Source organism: Physella acuta, unplaced genomic scaffold, assembly GCF_028476545.2.
Source record: "Physella acuta isolate Inbredline_101_S28 unplaced genomic scaffold, ASM2847654v3 ptg002288l, whole genome shotgun sequence".
Taxonomy (NCBI): domain Eukaryota; kingdom Metazoa; phylum Mollusca; class Gastropoda; family Physidae; genus Physella; species Physella acuta.
This window is the reverse complement of record NW_026733786.1, coordinates 177935-204183: the sequence shown is the minus strand read 5'-3', so window position 1 is coordinate 204183 and position 26249 is coordinate 177935. Positions and strand designations below refer to the sequence as shown.

General features: G+C 34.4%; 2 protein-coding genes across 2 annotated transcripts in view; both read right to left on the bottom strand.

Annotated features, from left to right (window-relative positions):
- The window catches only part of LOC131932825 (ADAM 17-like protease), a 28391-nt gene extending 15272 nt beyond the window's left edge, over positions 1–13119 (bottom strand). Inside the window, exons 1-7 of the mRNA XM_059289731.1 lie at positions 12997–13119; positions 12356–12457; positions 10793–10911; positions 5913–5976; positions 4288–4426; positions 2589–2690; positions 1468–1530 (exon numbers count right to left, since the gene is read on the bottom strand). Of these exons, the coding sequence (XP_059145714.1) occupies positions 1468–1530; positions 2589–2690; positions 4288–4426; positions 5913–5976; positions 10793–10911; positions 12356–12457; positions 12997–13111 (704 nt within the window). The 5' untranslated portion in view covers positions 13112–13119. The remainder of the gene's footprint in view (positions 1–1467; positions 1531–2588; positions 2691–4287; positions 4427–5912; positions 5977–10792; positions 10912–12355; positions 12458–12996) is intronic.
- Positions 13120–13830: 711 nt separating this feature from the next.
- On the bottom strand, positions 13831–20862 carry LOC131932823 (uncharacterized). The gene is made up of 10 exons (XM_059289729.1): positions 20723–20862; positions 18843–18966; positions 18471–18604; positions 18281–18369; positions 17673–17767; positions 17161–17263; positions 16665–16853; positions 15527–15619; positions 14013–14106; positions 13831–13928 (listed from the first exon to the last, which is right to left on the bottom strand). The coding sequence occupies exons 1-10, from the start codon at positions 20766–20768 to the stop codon at positions 13831–13833; spliced, it is 1065 nt and encodes a 354-aa protein (XP_059145712.1). The 5' UTR covers positions 20769–20862.
- Between the last annotated feature and the right edge of the window lie 5387 nt (positions 20863–26249).

Genomic DNA, 26249 nt, shown 5'->3' with positions numbered 1-26249 from the left:
TGTCCATGTCAGCCTTTTGTCCATGTCAGCCTCTTGTCCATGTCAGCCTTTTGTTCATGTCAGCCTTTTGTCCATGTCAGTCTTTTGTTTTTCACACTTTTGTCCTGTCAGCCTCTTGTCCATGTCAGCATTTTGTCCATGTCAGCCTTTTGTCCATGTCAGCCTCTTGTCCATGTCAGTCTTTTGTCCATGTCAGCCTCTTGTCCATGTCAGCCTTTTGTTTTTCACACTTTTGTCCTGTCAGCCTCTTGTCCATGTCAGCCTTTTGTTTTTCACACTTTTGTCCTGTCAGCCTCTTGTCCATGTCAGCCTTTTGTCCATGTCAGCCTTTTGTTCATGTCAGCCTTTTGTCCATGTCAGCCTTTTGTCCATGTCAGCCTCTTGTCCATGTCAGCCTTTTGTTCATGTCAGCCTTTTGTCCATGTCAGTCTTTTGTCCATGTCAGCCTCTTGTACATGTCAGCCTTTTGTTCATGTCAGCCTCTTGTCCATGTCAGTCTTTTGTCCATGTCAGCCTCTTGTCCATGTCAGCCTTTTGTTTTTCACACTTTTGTCCTGTCAGCCTCTTGTCCATGTCAGCCTTTTGTTCATGTCAGCCTTTTGTCCATGTCAGCCTTTTGTTCATGTCAGCCTTTTGTCCATGTCAGCCTTTTGTTCATGTCAGTCTTTTGTCCATGTCAGCCTTTTGTCCATGTCAGCCTTTTGTTCATGTCAGCCTTTTGTCCATGTCAGCCTTTTGTTCATGTCAGCCTATTGTTTTTCACACTTTTGTCCTGTCAGCCTCTTGTCCATGTCAGCCTTTTGTTCATGTCAGCCTCTTGTCCATGTCAGCCTTTTGTCCAAGTCAGCCTCTTGTCCATGTCAGCCTTTTGTTTTTCACACTTTTGTCCTGTCAGCCTCTTGTCCATGTCAGCCTTTTGTTCATGTCAGCCTTTTGTCCATGTCAGCCTCTTGTCCATGTCAGCCTTTTGTTTTTCACACTTTTGTCCTGTCAGCCTCTTGTCCATGTCAGCCTTTTGTTCATGTCAGCCTTTTGTCCATGTCAGCCTTTTGTTCATGTCAGCCTTTTGTCCATGTCAGCCTTTTGTTCATGTCAGCCTTTTGTCCATGTCAGCCTCTTGTCCATGTCAGCCTTTTGTTTTTCACACTTTTGTCCTGTCAGCCTTTTGTTCATGTCAGCCTTTTGTTCATGTCAGCCTCTTGTCCATGTCAGCCTTTTGTTTTTCACACTTTTGTCCTGTCAGCCTTTTGTTCATGTCAGCCTTTTGTCCATTTCAGTCAATCATCTATGTCAGAATTCTGTCCATGTCAGCCTCTTGTTTGTCACAATTTTGTCCTGTCAACCATTTGTCTAAGTCAGTCAATTGTCCATGTCAGCCTTTTGTCCCTGTCACACTATGTCCCTGTCAGCCTTTAGTTAGCCTACAGCATCAAACTCAAAAGCTACATCTGTGATAGAGAAAATTACCCTTCAAAACAGCTTGTAAAATCCTTTCCTTTTGCAGCCTCTGGGCAGTCAAGTGACATCCCACTAGGTTAGGGTTAAGGTTTACTACAGAACTCTTCAAACCTCAACTGCTGCATCGTTAACCAGAAACCCATCAGTATGTAACTTATATTATCTTAGAGGTTGTCCAAAACTAATGTTATACCCTAAAATGGGGAAGGGTGCTGATTTTTGTGAAATTATCCTATGAAATGGAGTGGATAAAATGGTTTTTATATATCAGAAAAAAAAAAATTGATTTTGTATTTCCATTTTTAAAATGTATGAGAAATATGGTAATTTACCGCTTTTGAAGGTCGAGTATTTTTAGATTGACAATAAATGTGGAACAATTCAAACTGCTGAAGTTGTGTGGCTCCATTTATAGTAGATCCCTCTGACAGCTCATGTTAACATTTCCTGGACGCCCCATCAAACAGCCCATGTTAACTTTACCTGGACGCCCCCTCTAACAGCACATGTTAACTTTACCTGGACGCCCCCTCTAACAGCACATGTTAACTTTACCTGGATGCCCCATCAAACAGCCCATGTTAACTTTACCTGGACGCCCCCTCTAACAGCACATGTTAACTTTACCTGGACGCCCCCTCTAACAGCACATGTTAACTTTACCTGGATGCCCCATCTAACAGCCCATGTTAACTTTACCTGGACGCCCCCTCTAACAGCCCATGTTAACATTTCCTGGACACCCCCGTTAACAGCCCATGTTAACTTTGGACGCCTCCTTTAACAGCCCATGTTAACATTGCCTGGACGCCCCCTCTAACAGCCAAAGTTAACATTGCCACGACACCCCCTCTAACAGCCCGTGTTAACATTGCCACGACGCCCCCTCCAACAGCCCATGTTAACTTTGCCTAGACGCCCCCTCTAACAGCCCATGTTAACTTTGCCTAGACGCCACATCTAACAGCCCATGTTAACTTTGCCTAGACGCCCCTCTAACAGCCCATGTTAACATTTCCTGGACGCCCCCTCTAACAGCCCATGTTAACTTTGCCTGGACGCCCCCTCTAACTACCAATTTTTATCATTGAGAAGAAATGAATCTAGCTCAACCCCACATCAAAGGATACTTGCAAAATGACTTCTGTATGCAGCTGTAATCCCCTTCATCAGAACACACAATATCCTTCTCAGCCATCTTACAATTTTTACAGCAAGGGGACATTGCGTCACTGTAAAATTCCAACACAAACAGTTTCATCAAAGTACACAGGACGGCATGTAAGAAGATAGAGCCCATGTCTGGTACATTCTTGATTTTAAAAGTTTAACCCTTTGAGCCCTGGCCTCCCTGGCCTAATTTCTCCCATTTCCTGAGCTCCCAGGGCCAAACCAATTTTCACTTATCTGCTTCTAACTTTGCCTATAACTTTTGAACCGTTTGAGATAATCAGACCAAATTTGGTATCCAGACTCAGGATCAAACATCAAAGCAGAAAGATTCTGAAATTCTTTATTTGTTTACAATGTATGAACAGAACAATGTATAAAACAAACATGTAATTATTGTTTTGATAGAAACCAATTTACATTTAGTAATTGCTTTGTTATTATTGATACCTGGCCATACAAGTTCATCGCCAGAAGTCCACTTTTGTGTGATAACTTGCATAACAGTTATCACTGCCGGACCCGATATAAAGAAAAACTTCGCATGTTTTGCACCAGTAAACAGTTTTTTTTCGTTTCGGCAAGTCTTTGTCCTTGGCACCACGTGCATCATAGCGTACTTGAACAGTTTCATTGTCACTGTCAATTTCAATGTCACCGAGCTCAGTCTCAAATTCAACGTCACTATCATCACAATATAGACCCGGAATATTATCTTCTTCATCAGAATCAATAAGTAGTTGTATTGCCTGAGATGCAGTCATTCTACTTCTTTTGTTGATATTTCGGTCTTTTGCTTCATCTTTTGCACCAACTTTATGTGCTGAAGTCGATGGCTGTGGCTCAGCTTTTCGTTTCGGCGGCAATGCTATGAAATGTAAACACTTTCACTTTTCCTAAAATCTACTTTTAGAATCATAATCACGCACTAAAAAGACATATGTGCAGTTTTATTCAGTCTTCCGCTAGTTATAGTTAATTAGACATTATACCGGCCGCTAGGAATATGACGCTAGATCATCGGACCGGAAAACCGGCTTTTCGGACATATATGCCTAATGTTGAAGCCAGTTTACCGGCCTGGCGGGCTCAAAGGGTTAAAATTAGACTATATATAGGGCCCTGATTAAAATCAAGTTTGTACAAACTAAATTGTAGATTTACTATAGGTAGCGTCCTGATTAAAATTGGCTAGATTTGATTTGCTCCTAGTTAAATTGGACTAAGGACCTTGATTAACATTTACCATAAATTACAAATACCCTAATTATTAAACCGTACTATAGTTCAGGCCCTGATTAAAACTGACAATATTGGATGTGCCCCTAATTAAATTAGACTAAGGACCTTTATTAAAACTGACCATAGATTGCAAATACCCAAATGAAATTGGACTATAGATTGGGCCCTGATAAACAGACAATATTGGATGTGCCCCTAATTAAATTAGACTAAGGACCTTGATTAAAACTGACCATAGATTGCAAATACCCTAATGAAATTGGACTATAGATTGGGCCCTGATTATAATAGACCATAGGGTGGACAGGGTGTTAATTACATTGTGCTATAGATCAGGGCCCTACTTAAAATTGACCCCAAATTAGGCATGTCACTAATTAAAAGAGCCTCTAGTTAGACACCTATCTAAAATCCCACCTGCAGATTGCTCCATCGCGCAGCATGCAGGTGGCCGAACAGCACTCATCTAAATCCAAGGCTCCATCAGCACCTGCGTCACACTCTTCGCCATGATCCTGAATGCTGTTGCCACAGAAGCCATGGTTTACATCGTTACCTGAAATGCATGAACCTTCCTTGATGAGGGCTATGGGATAAAAACCTTAATTCCAAAAACGAAATTAACCAGAATTTTTTTCTCTTCTACCTGCGATATAGTGATAACTTGTTAAATATACGTTTAAATTTTTTTTCTTATATAAAAGAAATGAATGTATATAATATGTAATGAATATAAATTTTTATTTCTATGTATTTTATCTGAGGCTAATACACTGTAAAACAACTTTCTAGTTTATAAAAGAAATGAATATATATAATATGTAATGAATAAAACTTTTTATTTCTGTGTATTTTATCTGAGGCTAATACACTGTAAACCATCTTTCTAGTTTATAAAAGAAATGAATATATATAATATGTAATGAATATAACTTTTTATTTCTGTGTATTTTATCTGAGGCTAATACACTGTAAACCATCTTTCTAGTTTATAAAAGAAATGAATATATATAATATGTAATGAATATAACTTTTTATTTCTGTGTATTTTATCTGAGGCTAATACACTGTAAACCATCTTTCTAGTTTATAAAAGAAATGAATATGTAATGAATACAAATTTTTATTTCTGTGTATTTTGAGTAGTTAACATGTTTCAACGAACTTTTTGTATTTACAAATGTATTGACATTCCTGATGGTAGTTATAAGTACCAATGTATATTTTGACCAAAAAAAATTTAGTAAACTAAATTTCCTTCAACCTATAGTTTAAGTGTGTCAAAAGCAATATAGATTCTAATAGCATATTGTTTAAGAAAATTTTTTTATTCAGAAATTAATTCAGTAAATAAAGGGTTAAAAAGACTAAACCCAGAATCTCAAAATATTTAATGAGCATGAGTATTTACAAATGTATTGACATTCCCGATAGTAGTTATATTTACCAATGTATATTTTGACCAAAAAAAATTTAGTAAACTAAATTTCCTTCAACCTAAATTTTAAATGTGCCAAAAGCAATATAATAGCATATGGTTTAAGAAAAAATTTTTATTCAGAAATTAATTCAGTAAATAAAGGGTTAAAAAGACTAAACCCAGAATCTCAAAATATTTAATGAGCATGAGTATTTACAAATGTATTGACATCCCCGATAGTAGTTATAAGTACCAATGTATATTTTGACCAAAAAAAATTTAGTAAACTAAATTTCCTTCAACCTATGTTTTAAATGTGTCAAAAGCAATATAATAGCATATGGTTTAAGAAAAAATTTTATTCAGAAATTAATTCAGTAAATAAAGGGTTAAAAAGACTAAACCCAGAATCTCAAAATATTTAATGAGCATGAGTATTTACAAATGTATTGACATCCCCGATAGTAGTTATAAGTACCAATGTATATTTTGACCTAAAAAAATTTAGTAAACTAAATTTCCTTCCTATGCCAAATCAATATAGTATGAGCATGAGTTTTTACAAATGTATTGACTGCATTTGAAGTAATCAAGTGATGAATTAGTAAGAAAAACAGCTTACTCGTTAAACAGGTGGCCATCATTAGTTGTCTTCCAATAGCTACTCTGGAGCATGGTGAGAACAACTTGTGAAAAAAAAATTTAATGACAAACTCTGGTGTGTGCATTAAAAATATTATTACTGACACTGGGGTCAAGACTTTGGCAATGAATAAGGGAGAGTGGTTCAAGTAGTATGGGATGTTTTATTTATCTATACTGTTACCTTGTTGTTGGGATGTTTTACTTATCTATGCTGTTACCTTGTTGTTGGGATGTTTTACTTTTCTATGCTGTTACCTTGTTGTTGGAATGTTTTACTTATCTATGCTGTTACCTTGTTGTTGGGATGTTTTACTTATCTATGCTGTTACCTTGTTGTTGGGATGTTTTACTTATCTATGCTGTTACCCTGTTGCTGGGATGTTTTACTTATCTATGCTGTTACCTTGTTGGTGGAATGTTTTACTTATCTATGCTGTTACCTTGTTGTTGGGATGTTTTACTTATCTATGCTGTTAACTTGGGATGTTTTACTTATCTATGCTGTTACCTTGTTGTTGGGATGTTTTACTTATCTATGCTGTTACCTTGTTGTTGGGATGTTTTACTTATCTATGCTGTTACCTTGTTGTTGGGATGTTTTACTTTTCTATGCTGTTACCTTGTTGTTGGAATGTTTTACTTATCTATGCTGTTACCTTGTTGTTGGGATGTTTTACTTATCTATGCTGTTACCTTGTTGTTGGGATGTTTTACTTATCTATGCTGTTACCCTGTTGCTGGGATGTTTTACTTATCTATGCTGTTACCTTGTTGTTGGGATGTTTTACTTATCTATGCTGTCACCTTGTTGTTGGGATGTTTTACTTATCTATGCTGTTACCTTGTTGGTGGAATGTTTTACTTATCTATGCTGTTACCTTGTTGTTGGGATGTTTTACTTATCTATGCTGTTAACTTGGGATGTTTTACTTATCTATGCTGTTACCTTGTTGTTGGGATGTTTTACTTATCTATGCTGTTACCTTGTTGTTGGGATGTTTTACTTATCTATGCTGTTACCTTGTTGTTGGGATGTTTTACTCATCTATGCTGTTACCTTGTTGGGATGTTTTACTTATCTATGCTGTTACCTTGTTGGGATGTTTTACTTATCTATGCTGTTACCCTGTTGTTGGGATGTTTTACTTATCTATGCTGTTACCTTGTTGTTGGGATGTTTTACTTATCTATGCTGTTACCTTGTTGGGATGTTTTACTTATCTATGCTGTTACCTTGTTGTTGGGATGTTTTACTTATCTATGCTGTTACCTTGTTGTTGGGATGTTTTACTTATCTATGCTGTTACCTTGTTGTTGGGATGTTTTACTTATCTATGCTGTTACCTTGTTGTTGGGATGTTTTACTTATCTATGCTGTTACCTTGTTGTTGGGATGTTTTACTTATCTATGCTGTTACCTTGTTGTTTGGATGTTTTACTTATCTATGCTGTTACCCTGTTGTTGGGATGTTTTACTTATCTATGCTGTTACCTTGTTGTTGGGATGTTTTACTTATCTATGCTGTTACCCTGTTGCTGGGATGTTTTACTTATCTATGCTGTTACCTTGTTGTTGGGATGTTTTACTTATCTATGCTGTCACCTTGTTGTTGGGATGTTTTACTTATCTATGCTGTTACCTTGTTGTTGGGATGTTTTACTTATCTATGCTGTTACCTTGTTGTTGGGATGTTTTACTTATCTATGCTGTTACCTTGTTGTTGGGATGTTTTACTTATCTATGCTGTTACCTTGTTGGGATGTTTTACTTATCTATGCTGTTACCTTGTTGGGATGTTTTACTTATCTATGCTGTTACCCTGTTGTTGGGATGTTTTACTTATCTATGCTGTTACCTTGTTGTTGGGATGTTTTACTTATCTATGCTGTTACCTTGTTGTTGTGATGTTTTACTTATCTATGCTGTTACCTTGTTGTTGGGATGTTTTACTTATCTATGCTGTTACCTTGTTGTTGGGATGTTTTACTTATCTATGCTGTTACCCTGTTGTTGGGATGTTTTACTTATCTATGCTGTTACCCTGTTGTTGAGATGTTTTACTTATCTATGCTGTTACCTTGTTGGGATGTTTTACTTTTCTATGCTGTTACCTTGTTGTTGGGATGTTTTACTTATCTATGCTGTTACCCTGTTGTTGGGATGTTTTACTTATCTATGCTGTTACCTTGTTGTTGGGATGTTTTACTTATCTATGCTGTTAACTTAAAGATGTTTTACTTATCTATGCTGTTACCTTGTTGTTGGGATGTTTTACTTATCTATGCTGTTACCTTGTTGGGATGTTTTACTTATCTATGCTGTTACCTTGTTGTTGGGATGTTTTACTTATCTATGCTGTTAACTTAAAGATGTTTTACTTATCTATGCTGTTACCTTGTTGTTGGGATGTTTTACTTATCTATGCTGTTACCTTGTTGTTGGGATGTTTTACTTATCTATGCTGTTACCTTGTTGTTGGGATGTTTTACTTATCTATGCTGTTACCCTGTTGTTGAGATGTTTTACTTATCTATGCTGTTACCTTGTTGGGATGTTTTACTTATCTATGCTGTTACCTTGTTGTTGGGATGTTTTACTTATCTATGCTGTTACCCTGTTGTTGAGATGTTTTACTTATCTATGCTGTTACCTTGTTGGGATGTTTTACTTTTCTATGCTGTTACCTTGTTGTTGGGATGTTTTACTTATCTATGCTGTTACCCTGTTGTTGGGATGTTTTACTTATCTATGCTGTTACCTTGTTGTTGGGATGTTTTACTTATCTATGCTGTTACCCTGTTGTTGGGATGTTTTACTTATCTATGCTGTTACCTTGTTGGGATGTTTTACTTATCTATGCTGATACCTTATTGTTGGGATGTTTTACTTATCTATGCTGTTACCTTGTTGTTGGGATGTTTTACTTATCTATGCTGTTACCTTGTTGTTTGGATGTTTTACTTATCTATGCTGTTACCCTGTTGTTGGGATGTTTTACTTATCTATGCTGTTACCTTGTTGTTGGGATGTTTTACTTATCTATGCTGTTACCCTGTTGCTGGGATGTTTTACTTATCTATGCTGTTACCTTGTTGTTGGGATGTTTTACTTATCTATGCTGTCACCTTATTGTTGGGATGTTTTACTTATCTATGCTGTTACCTTGTTGTTGGGATGTTTTACTTATCTATGCTGTTACCTTGTTGTTGGGATGTTTTACTTATCTATGCTGTTACCTTGTTGTTGGGATGTTTTACTTATCTATGCTGTTACCTTGTTGGGATGTTTTACTTATCTATGCTGTTACCTTGTTGGGATGTTTTACTTATCTATGCTGTTACCCTGTTGTTGGGATGTTTTACTTATCTATGCTGTTACCTTGTTGTTGGGATGTTTTACTTATCTATGCTGTTACCTTGTTGTTGTGATGTTTTACTTATCTATGCTGTTACCTTGTTGTTGGGATGTTTTACTTATCTATGCTGTTACCTTGTTGTTGGGATGTTTTACTTATCTATGCTGTTACCCTGTTGTTGGGATGTTTTACTTATCTATGCTGTTACCCTGTTGTTGGGATGTTTTACTTATCTATGCTGTTACCTTGTTGGGATGTTTTACTTATCTATGCTGTTACCTTGTTGTTGGGATGTTTTACTTATCTATGCTGTTAACTTAAAGATGTTTTACTTATCTATGCTGTTACCTTGTTGTTGGGATGTTTTACTTATCTATGCTGTTACCTTGTTGTTGGGATGTTTTACTTATCTATGCTGTTACCTTGTTGTTGGGATGTTTTACTTATCTATGCTGTTACCCTGTTGTTGAGATGTTTTACTTATCTATGCTGTTACCTTGTTGGGATGTTTTACTTATCTATGCTGTTACCTTGTTGTTGGGATGTTTTACTTATCTATGCTGTTACCCTGTTGTTGAGATGTTTTACTTATCTATGCTGTTACCTTGTTGGGATGTTTTACTTTTCTATGCTGTTACCTTGTTGTTGGGATGTTTTACTTATCTATGCTGTTACCCTGTTGTTGGGATGTTTTACTTATCTATGCTGTTACCTTGTTGTTGGGATGTTTTACTTATCTATGCTGTTACCCTGTTGTTGGGATGTTTTACTTATCTATGCTGTTACCTTGTTGGGATGTTTTACTTATCTATGCTGATACCTTATTGTTGGGATGTTTTACTTATCTATGCTGTTACCTTGTTGTTGGGATGTTTTACTTATCTATGCTGTTACCTTGTTGTTGGGATGTTTTACTTATCTATGCTGTTACCTTGTTGTTTGGATGTTTTACTTATCTATGCTGTTACCCTGTTGTTGGGATGTTTTACTTATCTATGCTGTTACCTTGTTGTTGGGATGTTTTACTTATCTATGCTGTTACCTTGTTGTTGGGATGTTTTACTTATCTATGCTGTTAACTTAAAGATGTTTTACTTATCTATGCTGTTACCTTGTTGGGATGTTTTACTTTTCCATGCTGTTACCTTGTTGTTAGGATGTTTTACTTATCTATGCTGTTACCTTGTTGTTGGGATGTTTTACTTATCTATGCTGTTACCTTGTTGTTGGGATGTTTTACTTATATATGCTGTTAACTTAAAGATGTTTTACTTGTCTATGCTGTTACCTTGTTGTTGGGATGTTTTACTTATCTATGTTGTTACCTTGTTGGGATGTTTTACTTATCTATGCTGTTACCCTGTTGTTGGGATGTTTTACTTATCTATGCTGTTACCTTTTTGGGATGTTTTACTTATCTATGCTGTTACCTTTTTGGGATGTTTTACTTATCTATGCTGTTACCTTGTTGTTGGGATGTTTTACTTATCTATGCTGTTACCTTGTTGTTGGGATGTTCTCCAGAGACAGACTTTGCCCACATGAGGAAGTTCCCACCCTGGTTGGATGGACGTGAACACTCAGCCGTTGCTGGGTCATGGCTACTGCCAAAGTTGTGGCCTGATAGAGGTTTGAGACTTACGAGTGGTGTTCACAATATAATGTAAAAATAATACATTTTTATCCATCATCTGTCTCAAAGTTGTGGCCCGAGAGACTAGTATGATTTTATCTGCTAACCTGAAGAGTTATCTTCCCCTTAAAAATTATTTTCCTTAAGAATAGAAAACACATAAAGCTGGGTCTGACATTATATGTGGTAAATTGACATCATAGAAAAATATTCCTAATTTGTTTGTTTCTTTGTAAGTGTGTGGCAAATCGTGTAATTTATTTTGGCCTGTTTCTAATGCAGCTATTTTATTAAAACTTTACAAATAAGTTTGTATCTTATGGTAATGCAGAAATATATCACTTTTAACCAAGATATTAAATCAGTTTGTTAAAATTATAATAAAAAGATTACTAAATTTAATATTTAAAAAAAAAGAAAAGTGAGATATCAATATTAGTTCTAGTCAAGGGCATGGGTGGTTGGTTTTTAAACCTGGGAGCTAACACTAAAGCCAAATTATGGCATGAGAGATTTCATAATTTCAAAGCTTATTATAATATACTTCTTTTTTAAATATTTGTTTAGATGTCTATGTTTTAAAGTAAATCACTGTATGTTTTTTTCTGAACATATATTCCTGACTTTAAAATATAAAAAGGATTAAACTGTCCTTCAGTAGATAATATTTATATTAAAAAAGGTTTACAGTAAAAAAAATTAAATATTATAAATTGCAACCAATTATAAATTAACTTGTCACTGTTATAATTAAATAGATTGTATATAAAAGATGGTACTTACCAATTTCTGGAATATTAGATTAAAAAATTCTTTAATGCAAAACTCTATTACCTGAACATGCTTGTTGTGATTAGGTAAGATGTATTTGTATAGGATGATGTTTATGTACATTGAAATAATGTTAGAGTATCATCCCTTAATTTATTAAATACACAGATAAGTCAGTAAAAAACAAATGGAAGGGAAGTAACATATTGAAGTTAAGAGTTAGAGATTAGGTGGGTAGATTGTCTCTGTTACTATAGGATTGTTGTTGCCTAGTCATTTTATTTATTTTAAAGTTATTGTATGATTGCTATCTAGTCATTGTAGTTATCATGAAGTTATTGTAGGATTGTTAATCAAGTACAATAAAGAAGAAAAAACCTGCAAGCACACTTTACTGAAGCTACAAATTATATATTGTTGAATGCACTGCATTTATTAATTAGTGATGATTCTGCACCTTCATCTCATATCGCAATTATGTCATAGTATAATTTTAGAATTACATTTCTATAACTCTAATTTCTAATAACCTTTCTTGAACTGGCTTGAGAGACTAATCAACCCTTAAAGTGTGTGCCATGTGGCCTTACTAGTTATAAGTTATGTAACAGCAAAGCGGATCGTGGCTTGGTGCACTTTAAGGGTTAAACATACACATACCATGTGCCAGAACCAAGTTAACTTTGAGATTATGCACTGGCCCATGTTTTTCATCTAAACCTGTGGTAAGTGAAGTAGTTTCTTCTACTCTGTTAGACACATCTGCAAAGGAAAAATACTAAACATTAACATTAGTTTATTAGATGCCTGATGTTACTAAAGTTCTTTCCTCTACACTGTCAGTCGTAGCATTTACAATAGAAAAATTATTATCAAACATGAGCATTAGTTTATAATCAGGAAATAAATTTAAATGTGTGGATGGCGGTTGATATTGAATGTCTAGTTAGTCTAGTTGATACCACTTTCAATTGATACTAGGGATGGCATGGTCAGGTAGGACATTGTATGATTGCTTACAACAGAAGTCCCAAGTTCGAACCCTGGGTTGTCACATAATACTTAATTGTGTCTATTAAGAATGAAGAAGAAGAAGTAAGACCTGTTATTGATACTGTTTAGTATTTAGCACAAATATCTATTTACTAACTCAATCATGTTGGCTAGCTACACAATCAGGTTTGCAATTTTTATTTTTGCAACAGCCAGTTTGGACTTTCTGCTCAGGACTATGTTACAACATAGGTCATTGATGTCCAGGTGATTAAATCTAGCCAAAGCAGGAGGTAGAAATTTCTTACCTGAACACATAGCTCCGGTCCACGCCAGCCCTAAAATACGGTTAGGAAAGGCGTGGTAGGTCAGCAGGGCATGCAAGCAGAACCTCATGCCAGATTTTCGGAATCTGTCAGACATTGCGTTTCCAAAAGCCTGAAGCATGGAGAAAAGAAAATTCCACACCTGGAGCTCTCCATAACACTAAAGATTCGCTAGGCATCTTAAGTTAGATTGGTTAGAGCCAAATAAATGTGAGGAGGGGATCCCTGTTACTATCATAGGTACTTTAACTATTTGTTGAGGGCATCCATTGTTAATATCATTGGTACTTTAACTATTTGTTGAGGGCATCCATTGTTGATATCATTGGTACTTTAGCTATTTGTTGAGGGCATCCATTGTTAATATCATTGGTACTTTAACTATTTGTTGAGGGCATCCATTGTTAATATCATTGGTAATTTAACTATTTTTTGAGGGCATCCATTGTTAATATCTTAGGTACTTTAGCTATTTGTTGAGGGCATCCATTGTTGATATCATTGGTACTTTAGCTATTTGTTGAGGGCATCCATTGTTAATATCATTGGTACCTTAGCTATTTGTTGAGGGCATCCATTGTTACTATCATTGGTACCTTAGCTATTTGTTGAGGGCATCCATTGTTAATATCATTGGTAATTTAACTATTTTTTGAGGGCATCCATTGTTAATATCATTGGTACTTTAACTATTTTTTGAGGGCATCCATTGTTAATATCTTAGGTACTTTAGCTATTTGTTGAGGGTATCCATTGTTGATATCATTGGTACTTTAGCTATTTGTTGAGGGCATCCATTGTTACTATCATTGGTACTTAAGCTATTTGATGAGAGCGTCTGAGCATCATTCCTTCATAAGCCGAGGTCATGAAATATAGAATCTCAAGTTCATCAGCCAAATGATTTGCTAGGTCTAAAGAGAAATTTTACTAATGGTCTATTAGAAGTTGGAGCCATAGTATTAAAAACGTTATGGTTGGGAGGGGTGCTTATATACTTACAGTCAGTTTTGTTTCAGAGTCCCATTTTTGACCTTGGCGATTAAATGAGTCAGGGCTCTGATCATCAGAGTAAGATGTGAGCAGTAGCAGCTAGACAATGGATTGGATGAAAGATCAATTACTTGCTACAACTGCTTAAACACCATTCATTTAAAATTATGAGAAAATGTGAATAAAATATTAACGAGTCAGCCAGTACTAAAGTTTACTGTATGAATATGACAAATATGTGTGTGTGTGTTTGTGTATATATATATATATATATATATATATATATATATATATATATATATATATATATATATATATATATATATATATATATATATATATATATATATATATATAATATATATAATATTTATATATATATAATATTTATATATATATAATATTTATATTTATGTTTATGTTTATGTTTGCGTTTGCGTGTGCGTTTGCGTTTGCGTTTACCTTTACCTTTACGTTTACGTTGACGCTTACGCTAACCCTTACGCTTGCATTTGCATTTGCATTTGCATTTGCATTCGCATTCACACTTACACTTACACTTACACTTACACTTACACTTACACTTACACTTACATTTACATTTACATTTACATTTACATTTACATTTACATTTACATTTACATTTACATTTACATTTACATTTACATTTACATTTACATTTACATTTACATTTACATTTACATTTACATTTACATTTACATTTACATTTACATTTACATTTACATTTACATTTACATTTACATTTACATTTACATTTACATTTACATTTACATTTACATTTACATTTACATTTATATTTATATTTATATTTATATTTATATTTATATTTATATTTATATTTATATAAGTAAAGGAACAGTAAAGACACTGTAAAAGTAAATAAAGTTCCCTTTTCAAACCATAGGGCAATTGAAGTAGAGTCCACCTGTTTATGTGACCTTGGTATACGAATAGGTGGTGTGGTCAGCACTAAGCCCAGCCGACAGACAGTGTAGCTTAAGTTAATGTCTCTTTTACCTAAGTATTTGAATGTACTGTAGGCTTTAGGCAACACTTCACCCAGCAGTCTATAGTTTCAATACCTTGAGTCAGGTACTCTCTTGAACAGCCCATAAATCAAACCAAAGATCAAAGATCAACCAAAGTTACTGGGTCGTGTTCAGTAGCACGTTTTCAAGTGCTATTTTACTCTGTTTTCACACAATTGTTTCCACTATATAATAAATCAGTAGGACTTTTACAAGTAGATTTCACGTGGAGATCAATGTCCACATCTGCACATGAGACCTTCCTTAGGTGGTCTTCTGCTTCACTGTGCAACTTAGCCACTGCCTGTTTCAAAAGCTTTCTCAGACTGAAACTTTTTAATCCTCGGGTAATGCCTTTCCAAAACATCAGCTACCCAAAGTAATCCTAAGGACACTAATCTACAAACTGTGCTCACCTAGAAAGTCTAGCTTCAATGCTGGAATTTGACTGTACCATTATATTTACATACCATTCCAATTTTCAGTCCAATATTTGTAAAAGTGTTGTCATCTTCAAACGTGGAAGTCTTGAAAATTGAATCAGCTACACTAAGGAAATGAACCTATCAAGGATGATGATTAGGTGAAAATACTTAACCTCACACATTGTTCTAACATAATATTTTTTTTTAAATAACTTACAATTAAATATCTCAAAAGCTTTACAATTTCTAATATTAAAAGGGGGGGGAGGGGGGGGGGGCTGGTGACTTGAAATTTCAAAACATACAGTAAGTTGTACTTTTAAATATACAAAAAAGTCTTTTGAGTAACTGATCCATCTTAAACTTCAGTAATTAAGTGTAATTTGTGTGAAATTTGATTTTGTGTATTCTAATAAAAAATTTGAAAATAATTACAAAACTTGTTTAGACAGTGTTTAAAATGTTTGCACTTTTAAAGTACAGGCTTACCCCAAAGAAAAGGGGTCTTTATGTTTATAAAGGACTTACATACATAGGCTGATGTATACATGTAACATCTAATAATATTTTAATATTTTATATTGTAACATATACAAATGCATAACTATTCACATATATTTAATGTATAATATTTCAGTATTTTCACAAGTATTGCGATATACATGTACACATATATATAACTACATATATATACACATACATACATTTAACATATATTTTTAATATTTCCACAAGTACTGCCACATACATGCACACATATATAAATGCATACATATACATACACGAACACATATATAAATGATTAGGCCTATATATATATATATATATATATATATATATATATATATATATACATATATATATATATATACATATATATATATATATACATATATATATATATATATATATATATATATATATATATATATATATATATATATATATACATATATACATATATATATACATATATACATATATATATACATATATACATATATATATATATATATATATATATATATATATATATATATATATATATATATATATATATATATATATATATATATATATATATATATATATATATATATATATATATATATATATATATATATATATATATATATATATATATATATATATATACATATATTTATAGTAGCTTGTTGTTTACCATTATGGTCATGCAGGCAACATGGTTTTTATTACAACGCTTAGAATAGAAATCATAGTCTCCAACAAGCATCATATGACAGTGGTGATTATCTAGAGATCTTTTATGTTTAGGGTGTGAATCTGGAAAACAATTTATTGTAAATGCTTGAAAATCAATCATTAAAATACACACAGAAAAATGGGTCACCTTAAATAAGGGAAATGGGCTGCCAAAAATTTAACATGACCAGAAATTTATGCAAAATTCAAAATCAAACAATGTGTATTTCTGAACAAGGAATATAAACATATTAATGTTAAGCTACATTTAAAACAGCTGGAATATCTCAGAGCTGGGTGGACTCAAGGACATCTTAGAGTCACAAGTCTGAACCGACATCCAAACTTAAGACCATCAGCTAGCAGTCAAACGCTCTACCATTCGACCATATCATCCCACTCATTGAGCACTAAATGGGATTAAATTAAAATTGTAATCCTTAGCAGAAGTGTACATAAACATATACTCCAATGGTTGTTCTATTTTTCGAGCCGTCCATAAAACCATACTTAGCACTTGAATGCTGTCTCAATATGTTTGATGAGTCTTTTGCGCCACTAAAAAAAATTTGAAAATATGCTATAAGTTTTATAAACTGGACATTTTTATGAAGCCTCTTTGTGAGACAAAAATGGTACAAAAAAGTGTATTAACTATTTCTTAACTAACCTGATTTCTGACAAAAATTAACTGCCTTTGAGCACATTATTGGTCTAAAGCATAAATTACGCACATTTCTGTGTTACAGTGTTAGAAATTTATTAATGTAAATTAACTAACTGTTAGTCTTAAATTGAAACTCACATGATAACTGATTTTAACTATGTTTACCAGATTTTCGAACTAAAATTTATTAGCATGAATTATATAAAGGCAAAAAAAGGATTTTAAAATAAGTCATTCATAAAACAAAAGTCTTTAAAAATTAAAGACCATACTAAAATTAAAACTGAAAAATAATGTTACCATTGTGGCTCATCGTCTACAAAATCAGAACTCCTGTAAGCTATCATTGTGTCATTTTTTGGATTTTCAGATGCATTAAGCAAATAATAGGCAGGCTGTGAATTCATGTTGATAAATATAAACATTTACATGACAATGATCAACACTAGCACTGTACTATAAAATATAAGAAGTAATCACCAATGAAATACCATTAAGTGTTCTTACATGATGATAGTGGTATCAAAAATTGATATATCTTTTGGAAATAAAAGAACAGCTGTAACTAACCATTAAAAAATAGAAGTCCACCATACAAATGGTAAGTTGTTTTTTTTTATACTTTTAATTTTAAAACTGCTATGAACTTCATTATGTGTAACAATACACTTAGATTTATTAACAAAACTTTTGATGAACACAATACTTTTAAATGTTTCTTAAAACTTCAGTTGAAATTTTAATAAAACAATCAGTTGTTATTTAAACATTCTCTAGTTTAATTTAAGTAAGTGTTGTGATGCACATTTTAGCATAGCTTGTCCATATATATCTACAGCAAAACAAAATTTAGATTTATAAGTTCAGATGGCATTAAAATAAATTAGACATGTAAAAAAAAACCTCACCTCAACAGCATAGGTTTCATTAACATCAAAAATTGTTATAACCCACAATGTATTGTCAATGCAAGCGTGGACTGAAACATCTGGCTTACCTTAAGATACAAACAAGTTCAGAATATGTTAAATGCAAATTATGTAAATATTTATTATAACACAGCTATTTATATCTCCAATAGTTACGTGACTAACGTACCAGTCTCATGCCCAGAGAATAATTTACTTTGGTCGAACTGATGAGGAGTTACACTACCATCACCATGGGCCAACTGAGCTCGGAAATCCTTGGCTAAAACGCTTGTACCAGCTGTCAATGTAAGATCAAAATCTCTGTGTGCAGTGAGATTAAAATAAAGATTATTTTACATAAAGAACATGTAATTTTAACAAACAAAAGGGAGAATGGAGTAGTAAATTTAAATTTAAATGCTGTAAATTTAAATGGAGGAGTAGTGTTATTCCTGCTGTAAATTTCACTTAAATACTTGTTCTTTCATATACAAAAGTTCACATATTTAAAATATGTATACAGTTTTAGTTTTCAAAACAATTATTTCAAAGTGAATACCTGTCAAACATTTTAAATGATAAATTATTGATAATCTCTTCCTTGTTGGCATTTCTTCTTATTCTTTTTGAGACGTGAATGGTGCTGAGAGTTTCATAGTATTTGAGACCTCCGACACAGAATGCTGAATTTAAAAAAAAACATTATTCCCAAATTCAGATGTTATTTGGATAGTCTTGTACTTATAATCTAATAAAATCATGAGTTTTGAATAGAGTGGGGACAATTCTTTTTTTACTCATAATTGTAATAAATCTGACAAATCTAAACAACTTGATTTTCAGAAAAGGCATAAATATGGTGGTTACATTAGGAAGAGATCTTGAACACAAATTCTACACCTAGTTTGTTTTAAACAATTTTATTTGCAGAACATGAATGAATGTAGTGTTTACTCTTGGAACATTGATGTTAAACAAACTAGGCCTCATATTATTTTAAGCATGCCCTTTCAAGCTTTTACATTTATCTTAGCTAAGGTCAACAAATAGAACATTTTATTAAAAAAACTGTTGTCACAAAGAGCCTACCACAGTACCTAAAGCGATATCACAAATCAAATCCCCCTCAACACTTAACAACCAACAAAGGGAATCATATAAATGAAGAACCCTCTATCTATTTAGAAATATTGGTGAGCTAATAAAACAATACTAAAAAAGTACACATTTATTTTCCAACCTCATTATGATCAATTTTTAATTTATTGCACATTTATTCTTTATTTTTTTCAATTTTTGGTTTGTTTTTTACTAGGCCTTATTTTTTTAGCCACTAAAATCAATGTATATTGACAAAGTAGGTCTTTAATAGTTAGCCATTTTGATCTGTTTAATCAAAACACTTAAAACATAAAAACAAACCATATAAAAACCAATTCTCAAGAGCTCTAATAAGAATTTAACACTTCATTTAGATCAAATAATGTGAACATAACAAATTTTAATAATTATTTTTAGTAATTGTTCTGAGGGATTTAAATAATATTTAGTATTTTAGGCTTAGAGATGAATCTAAAGAACATGGCAATTCTAAAAGTTACTGCTTTAGCTGATGAAAGTTATGAGCAGATACCAGCATATCTCAAGTGCTGTAACATTTTATTTGTATTAATGTATTAGATCCTGAGTTTCTTCCAGGCATCTCTTCAAAAAGTCTACCCCCCCCCAAACAAAATGGAAATTATATAGAAAGTATATACTTTTACCAGTGTCCGCCCCTCTGAAAATATCAAGTGCCCCCCCCCCCCCCCCCGAAGAAAAAAGTCTGGAAGAAACACTGATTAGATCTTAGAATCTAGCGTTCTAGCTAGTGTCTTAGCTTAGATCTACTCTAGTCTAGATCTAGATTAGATCTGAGCAGAATTTCTTTCAGGCATCTCTTTGTGGGGTGGGGGGGGGGCTATATACTTTTACGGTTTTTACCAGTGTCTCCCTCCCCCACCCCCCTCCTGAAAAGAAAGTCTGAAAGAAACACTGAATCTGAGTGGGTTTTTTTTTTAAGTTTAAGATTACTCACATCTAGGATATCTATTATCTAAGATCTAGATTATTCTAGATCTACATTTATCATTTAAGTCTAGTATAGTGTAGACTACTTATTTATTATATATTTAACTAGCTAGAGTCTCAGTCTAGAATAGTCTAGATTAAGTCTAGACGTCAGAACTCTAAATTTACTCTAAAATCTAGACTAGAATCTAGATTTAGAAAGAATCGCCTAATCTTTTTTTTTTTAATCTAGAATTTCTAGAATAGGCGATTCTTGATTTGAAGTAGAATCTAGATCTAGATCTAGATCTCTAGATCTAGATCTAGATCTAGTTCCAGATCTAGATCTAGTTCCAAAACATGATTTTTAAAAAATGGTTTGCTAAATACCTTTCTCAATAGTAATAAAAAACAAAATAACATTTACTACGATCATTATATTCTACAAGTCTTGTATTACAAGAAGAGTAGATCTTGATATCTAAAAGTTTAAGTCTCTTGTTTATTTTAGAACAGTTTTAATTTTATAGTTTATACTGTGTCGCCACGGTAATTTTGTTATTTCTACATTGCCAGGTACTTGTAAAATTGAACTATCATGGCAAAGCTGGCAAAAAAACATGGACTAAATGTAGATTATAGTCTAGAATTAATAAACATTTCACAACAATTTAATGTGCTATGATGAACAAATTATTTTGCCACAAAGGACATGGGAGTGGAGGGGAGAATTAGCTTTAAAGCAGGGACAATGTAACCGTAGGAACTGCATATAATATGGGCCTATACAGTGGCGGAACTAGAAAAAAAGGGCCACCCCGCAAAAAATTTTTTTAGCCCCCCCCCCCCATATATATATATAATATATATATATATACATATATATATATATATATATATATATATATATATATATATATATATATATATATATATATATATATATATATATATATATATATATATATATATATATATATATATATATATATATATATATATATATATGTATGTATGTATATATATATCATCACAAAATACGAACATGGGTAATGCTGGCCTGATCGGGTTTTGGAAAACAATCAATTAAAAGAAAATTTCAACTTCATGTCATGTGTGTAAGTCAGGGGTCGGCAACCTGCGGCTCGCGAGCCGCATGCGGCTCTTTTGATGTGAAGATGCGGCTCTTCAGCTCGATGCACAAATATAAATACTTATTTTATTTTTAAAGCTCATAAAAGTATTTGTCTGCGACACTCAGAAATGAACGATATAATAATAAATATAAACAGTAAACACTCGCTATTCTATTAGAATATTTAGTGACTCGATATTTCAATTTAGACCTTTTACCTTGTTTCCTAAAACTGAATTATTTAAATATAAAGAATGCCTGTGTTTGGATCATATTTATCGGGGCACTAGCGCCCACCACCATGGCGTGCTGTGTGAAAGCCTTGAGTGTAAGTTAATCACTCACCGTAATATCACCGTTAATCACTCACCGACGGTAAGTGGCGCTCTCGTGAATCCGATAACACGACCGCCGGGGCGTCGCGTAGCCCCTAGCTCGGTTTAATTATCCAATGTCGTATTGTAGGGTGCTCCTTAAAACTAAGGTAGGTGCTTAGTGCTCACGGGATAGCCCTGGGCTCCAAATCGCACCCTGCAGTGACGCCGGAGGACGCGCCTAATTCAATTTAGTGAGCGACTATAACAACCTATTGTACCCATAGCCTATCGCGCTGTTTAAAATGAACGTATTGTCGCTCATTGTGTCTATAGTGTACAGCCTTTAAAAAAAAACATTGTAGGCGCTACAGTGCTCGCAGGGTCGCCCAATGGACGAGGCGCTGGCGGTTGCGTCTGTTGCAGTTTTGCCGCTGAATATAGTAGTACCCCTTGCCCGCTATGCAGAACGCCCGATTAACGGATGCCAAGTACTAATATAGCCGCTCTGGAACTCTGGGGGCCAAAACGTGTATTGACAAAAAATGCACCACCCGGGCGCCACCTATAAGAAATTTTAATTTTTTTTTCGCAGCAATCTTCTCGGGAGTATTTTTATCTACTCTACAAAGTTTCATGGCACTCGGATAAACTGTGTCGAACCGCATACAACTTTTTTTTACCGCATATAGAGAAAAATCGCACCTCTCTCTCTCTCCCCCCCCCCCCTGGGAGTATTCCCAACAATTTTTCCAAGTTTCATGGCGATCGGATGAAAGGTGTAGTAATGCATAAAAGAAAAACAGACACACACAAACACACATACATTGTTTTATATATATATATATATATATATATATATATATATATATATATATATATATATATATATATATATATATATATATATATATACATGTTACGGTCAAAGCCCGAAGAGCGGCCAAAGCGCGGATTGGCCGGCCAATCCGCGCATTGGCCGGCTCTCTTGGTCAAAGCCCGAAGAACTTAGCACTAAGATCTTTTTTCGTACATTGGCCGGCCAATACGCGCACTGGCCAGGACGTACTGGCCAAAGTCCGAAGCGCTAAAACTTGACAGCGTATTTTGTACATTGGCCGGCCAATGCGCGCACTGGCCGGCATGTCCTGGCCAATGTTCTATCTAGACTAAGTTATGATCGCATTTTCATTATTCTGGGTGCATTTTCATTGAGAGTAACATATTGTTTAGCTCTTGTTTGTATAGCATTCTATATGCAAGGCGACATGGATCAAAAGGGCCGTCAGACCATGAGACAGTCATAGCAGATGGCTGTCAAAGTAAAAAAAAAATGTAAATCCATGTTAGTTTCCATATATGGGCTCTCGATAAAATAGTTACTGAGGAAGATCTTGAGAACATTGAACAAGAAATGGAGGTTGCCATTAATGCAACGACATCCTCAGCTAACACATCTGCTGCCGTGGCGGAAAGCCCAGACCAGTTGCGTGACAATAATGTGGCCAACAGATTCTGTATAGTTTGTGAAAAACATTGTAGTTCAGCCCATTCTTGTGGATCCTCTGGCAACGATGTCCATGCTATTCGTGGAATACCCAATGAAGCAGACGAAGGGTACGGAGGGAACATTACCTGCAGATTGTGTCACAACAAACAAGACATCATGGAACACAGATCAGCAGCTCATACTGGCTTGCAAACTCAAGGTGCTAAGATGCTTAAAACATCAAATACAAAATTTAAAGATGGTGAAGTGGGTGACAATGTACGCATCCGTTTTCCAGATGTTGACAGAGGTCACGGTGATCCCCGAAGCGTGATTGCAGTTGTCATGAGCGTCGAGGGCGGTTTCTACAAATTAGGAACGGAACATGGTGTTCTAAAACAACTGTATGCTAGAAGTGAGTTTTCAATTCTTCACGAAAAACTGCTCTTATTGTTGTCAGTTGGCACTGAGGAAAATTCACTACGAACCATCGCATCTTCACAATCATTGACTGGGGGACAAGGCTACACTCGCTGCAATTGCACAAATAAGTGCACAACAAATCGCTGCAAGTGTAAAAATAACAAGCAGCTATATAGTACTATAAAAAATTTGAATGTTTCTGTCATTTACTTTAATTAATAATCAATAAAGACTTAATTTCATGATCATTACGGCATAAAAAAAAAACCAAAATCTGCTCATGATCTTCTAATTCGGACTTTGGCCGGTCGTCCCTAGCCAGATGATCTTCTAATTAAGACTTTGGCCGGTCCACCATGGCCAGTCCGCAGACTGGCCGGCCAAAGGCCGAAATCAAGCAAAGTTTCGGACTTTGACCGACCTATGGGAGGCGATATTGGCCAATCCGCGGATTGGCCGACTTCGGGCTTTGACCGTAACATATATATATATATATATATATATATATATATATATATATATATATATATATATATATATATATATATATATATATATATATATATATATATATATATATACATATATATATCAAATCCTAATTAAAGATCATAATATTAATAATAATAGTATAAAAATGTTGGCGGCTCTTTAAAAACTTAGTAATTAGGTAAATTGTAACTTTTGGCTCTTCTGTCTCAAAAGGTTGCCGACCCCTGGTGTAAGTGCATTAGTGTGTTTTGTGAAAATCAGTTTTAATTAGTTTTTGATAGATGCCCTCTTGAAATCTGCTCGGTCAAAATAATATAAAACATGAAAGCTTTGTATAAGTAATGGTGTCTCGTGTTATGTTTATTTTTATATTTTTTTTATTTATATTATTGATTTTAAAATATTATTGATTTAACACATTTCTTATTTATACAATGTCATTCTTTAATAATTACTTATAAAAAAATAATAATTAAGAGAAGTAATTGCTTTTTAATTTGTTTAGTACAAATTTATTAAAAGGAGCTAATGATAACCCCTATTTGATTATTTTAAAAAAAGGGAAATAAGTCATGGAAGTGGTTTGAACATTTGCTTATCTTTGATAAGTTTAATTGTAGGAGAAAGACTCGGCTTTCACAGTGGTTTAAAAACAAAGGGAAAAAGAATATACAAGACGCGGGGATGGTGTCTATATAATAAAGATAATCCAACCGCAGCTACGGTAATTTTTAACAAAACAACCATCAAGTCAAAAATGAAAGAAAAATTCCTTTGTATATAACTAAAAAACTATATAACTATAAAAACTATATTTACCCCCCCCCCCGCATTGCGGGGTCTGGCGGCACTGTAGTTCCGCCCCTGGGCCTATAACACATAGATAACACCATAACAAAAAAAAAACAGGAAATGTTTTAAGTTGTAACCTCCCCTACCTCAAAAAAGCATTATATAACATCAACAATTTATGGACCACGACTCCTCGTAGTATAAAACATTTATCAAATCAAGCCCCCACCCCCATCCCATCCGATAAGGATACTAAAAATTTGGTACTACAAAAATATTGAATTTTAAAACTGTATTATGGAAATTGCATTATTCTAGAGAAAATTGCTCATAACCTCTTCCTCAACACCTAGCCTGTTGTTTCAAACTTTTTTTTTTATGTCTAACATAAATGGGCGAAAGTTACTGAAATACACATAATCAAAGGCAGTGATAGTGATTTAGATCTAGGGGAAAGTATGGGCTAAAAATAACAGTCGTACGTTGACACAAGTGGCCAGTGTTTCTTCAAGACTTTTTTCTGCGGGGGGGGGGGGGGGGGGGGGGGGTGTAGACTTTCTTTGGGAGGGGGGGGGTCAGCCATTCTCCACCCCCCCCCCCCCCCCCCCCGAATAGATGCCTGAAAGAAACTATACCAGTGGCCTACATCCATATTTTGATCACGTTATTAAAATTCGAAGCATTGCTAGGAACCTTAAATGAAAATTAACATGTAATGGTAAAATGAAGCGGCTCGCACATTACGTTTTTCATCAATTTTGTTTCAGTCCAATTCGAATTTTCAACGTGGGCTTTGATTTTCTATTTTATTTTGGTAAGTTAACATTTATGTTATGAAAATATGTCTACTTGTGTCCTGTATAAAGCTCCAGTGGCGTAGCGAGGTCGGGTGTCACCCGGTGCGGCACTTAACGGTGTCACCCCCCAGAGGCGTAGCGACCCTTAGGGACAAACTTTCAAATTTTCTATTTGTACCCCCCCCCCTCAAACTTTCGATTTGCACCCCCCCCCCCCTTCAAGTTTTCGATTTGCACCCCCCTCAAGTTTTTCTCTATATATTTTGCTATTTTTTGCCTTGGTTTCACCCCCCTAAATGTTGTCACCCGGTGCGGTCCGCACCCCCGCCCCCCCCCCCCCTCGCTACGCCTCTGTATAGCTCTACCTATTGGCTACGGACCAGCAATACTATATTTCTTCAGTCATTTTAGGCCAGGTTAAGTCAGGTTAGGCTAAGTCTTCTGTACAGTATGGGACACGACGGCACACGACATT

Bases quoted from the DNA above. Each gene is read 5' to 3' on its own strand.
- LOC131932823 (XM_059289729.1), bottom strand. From the start codon at position 20,768: ATGATCGTAGTAAATGTTATTTTGTTTTTTATTACTATTGAGAAAG. The intron at 15,620-16,664 runs GTAAACAACAAG...CATCCTTGATAG, and splicing joins TTGCCTGCATGACCATAATG to GTTCATTTCCTTAGTGTAGC. The intron at 13,929-14,012 runs GTATATAAGCAC...ATTTCTCTTTAG, and splicing joins TGAAACAAAACTGACTGTAA to ACCTAGCAAATCATTTGGCT.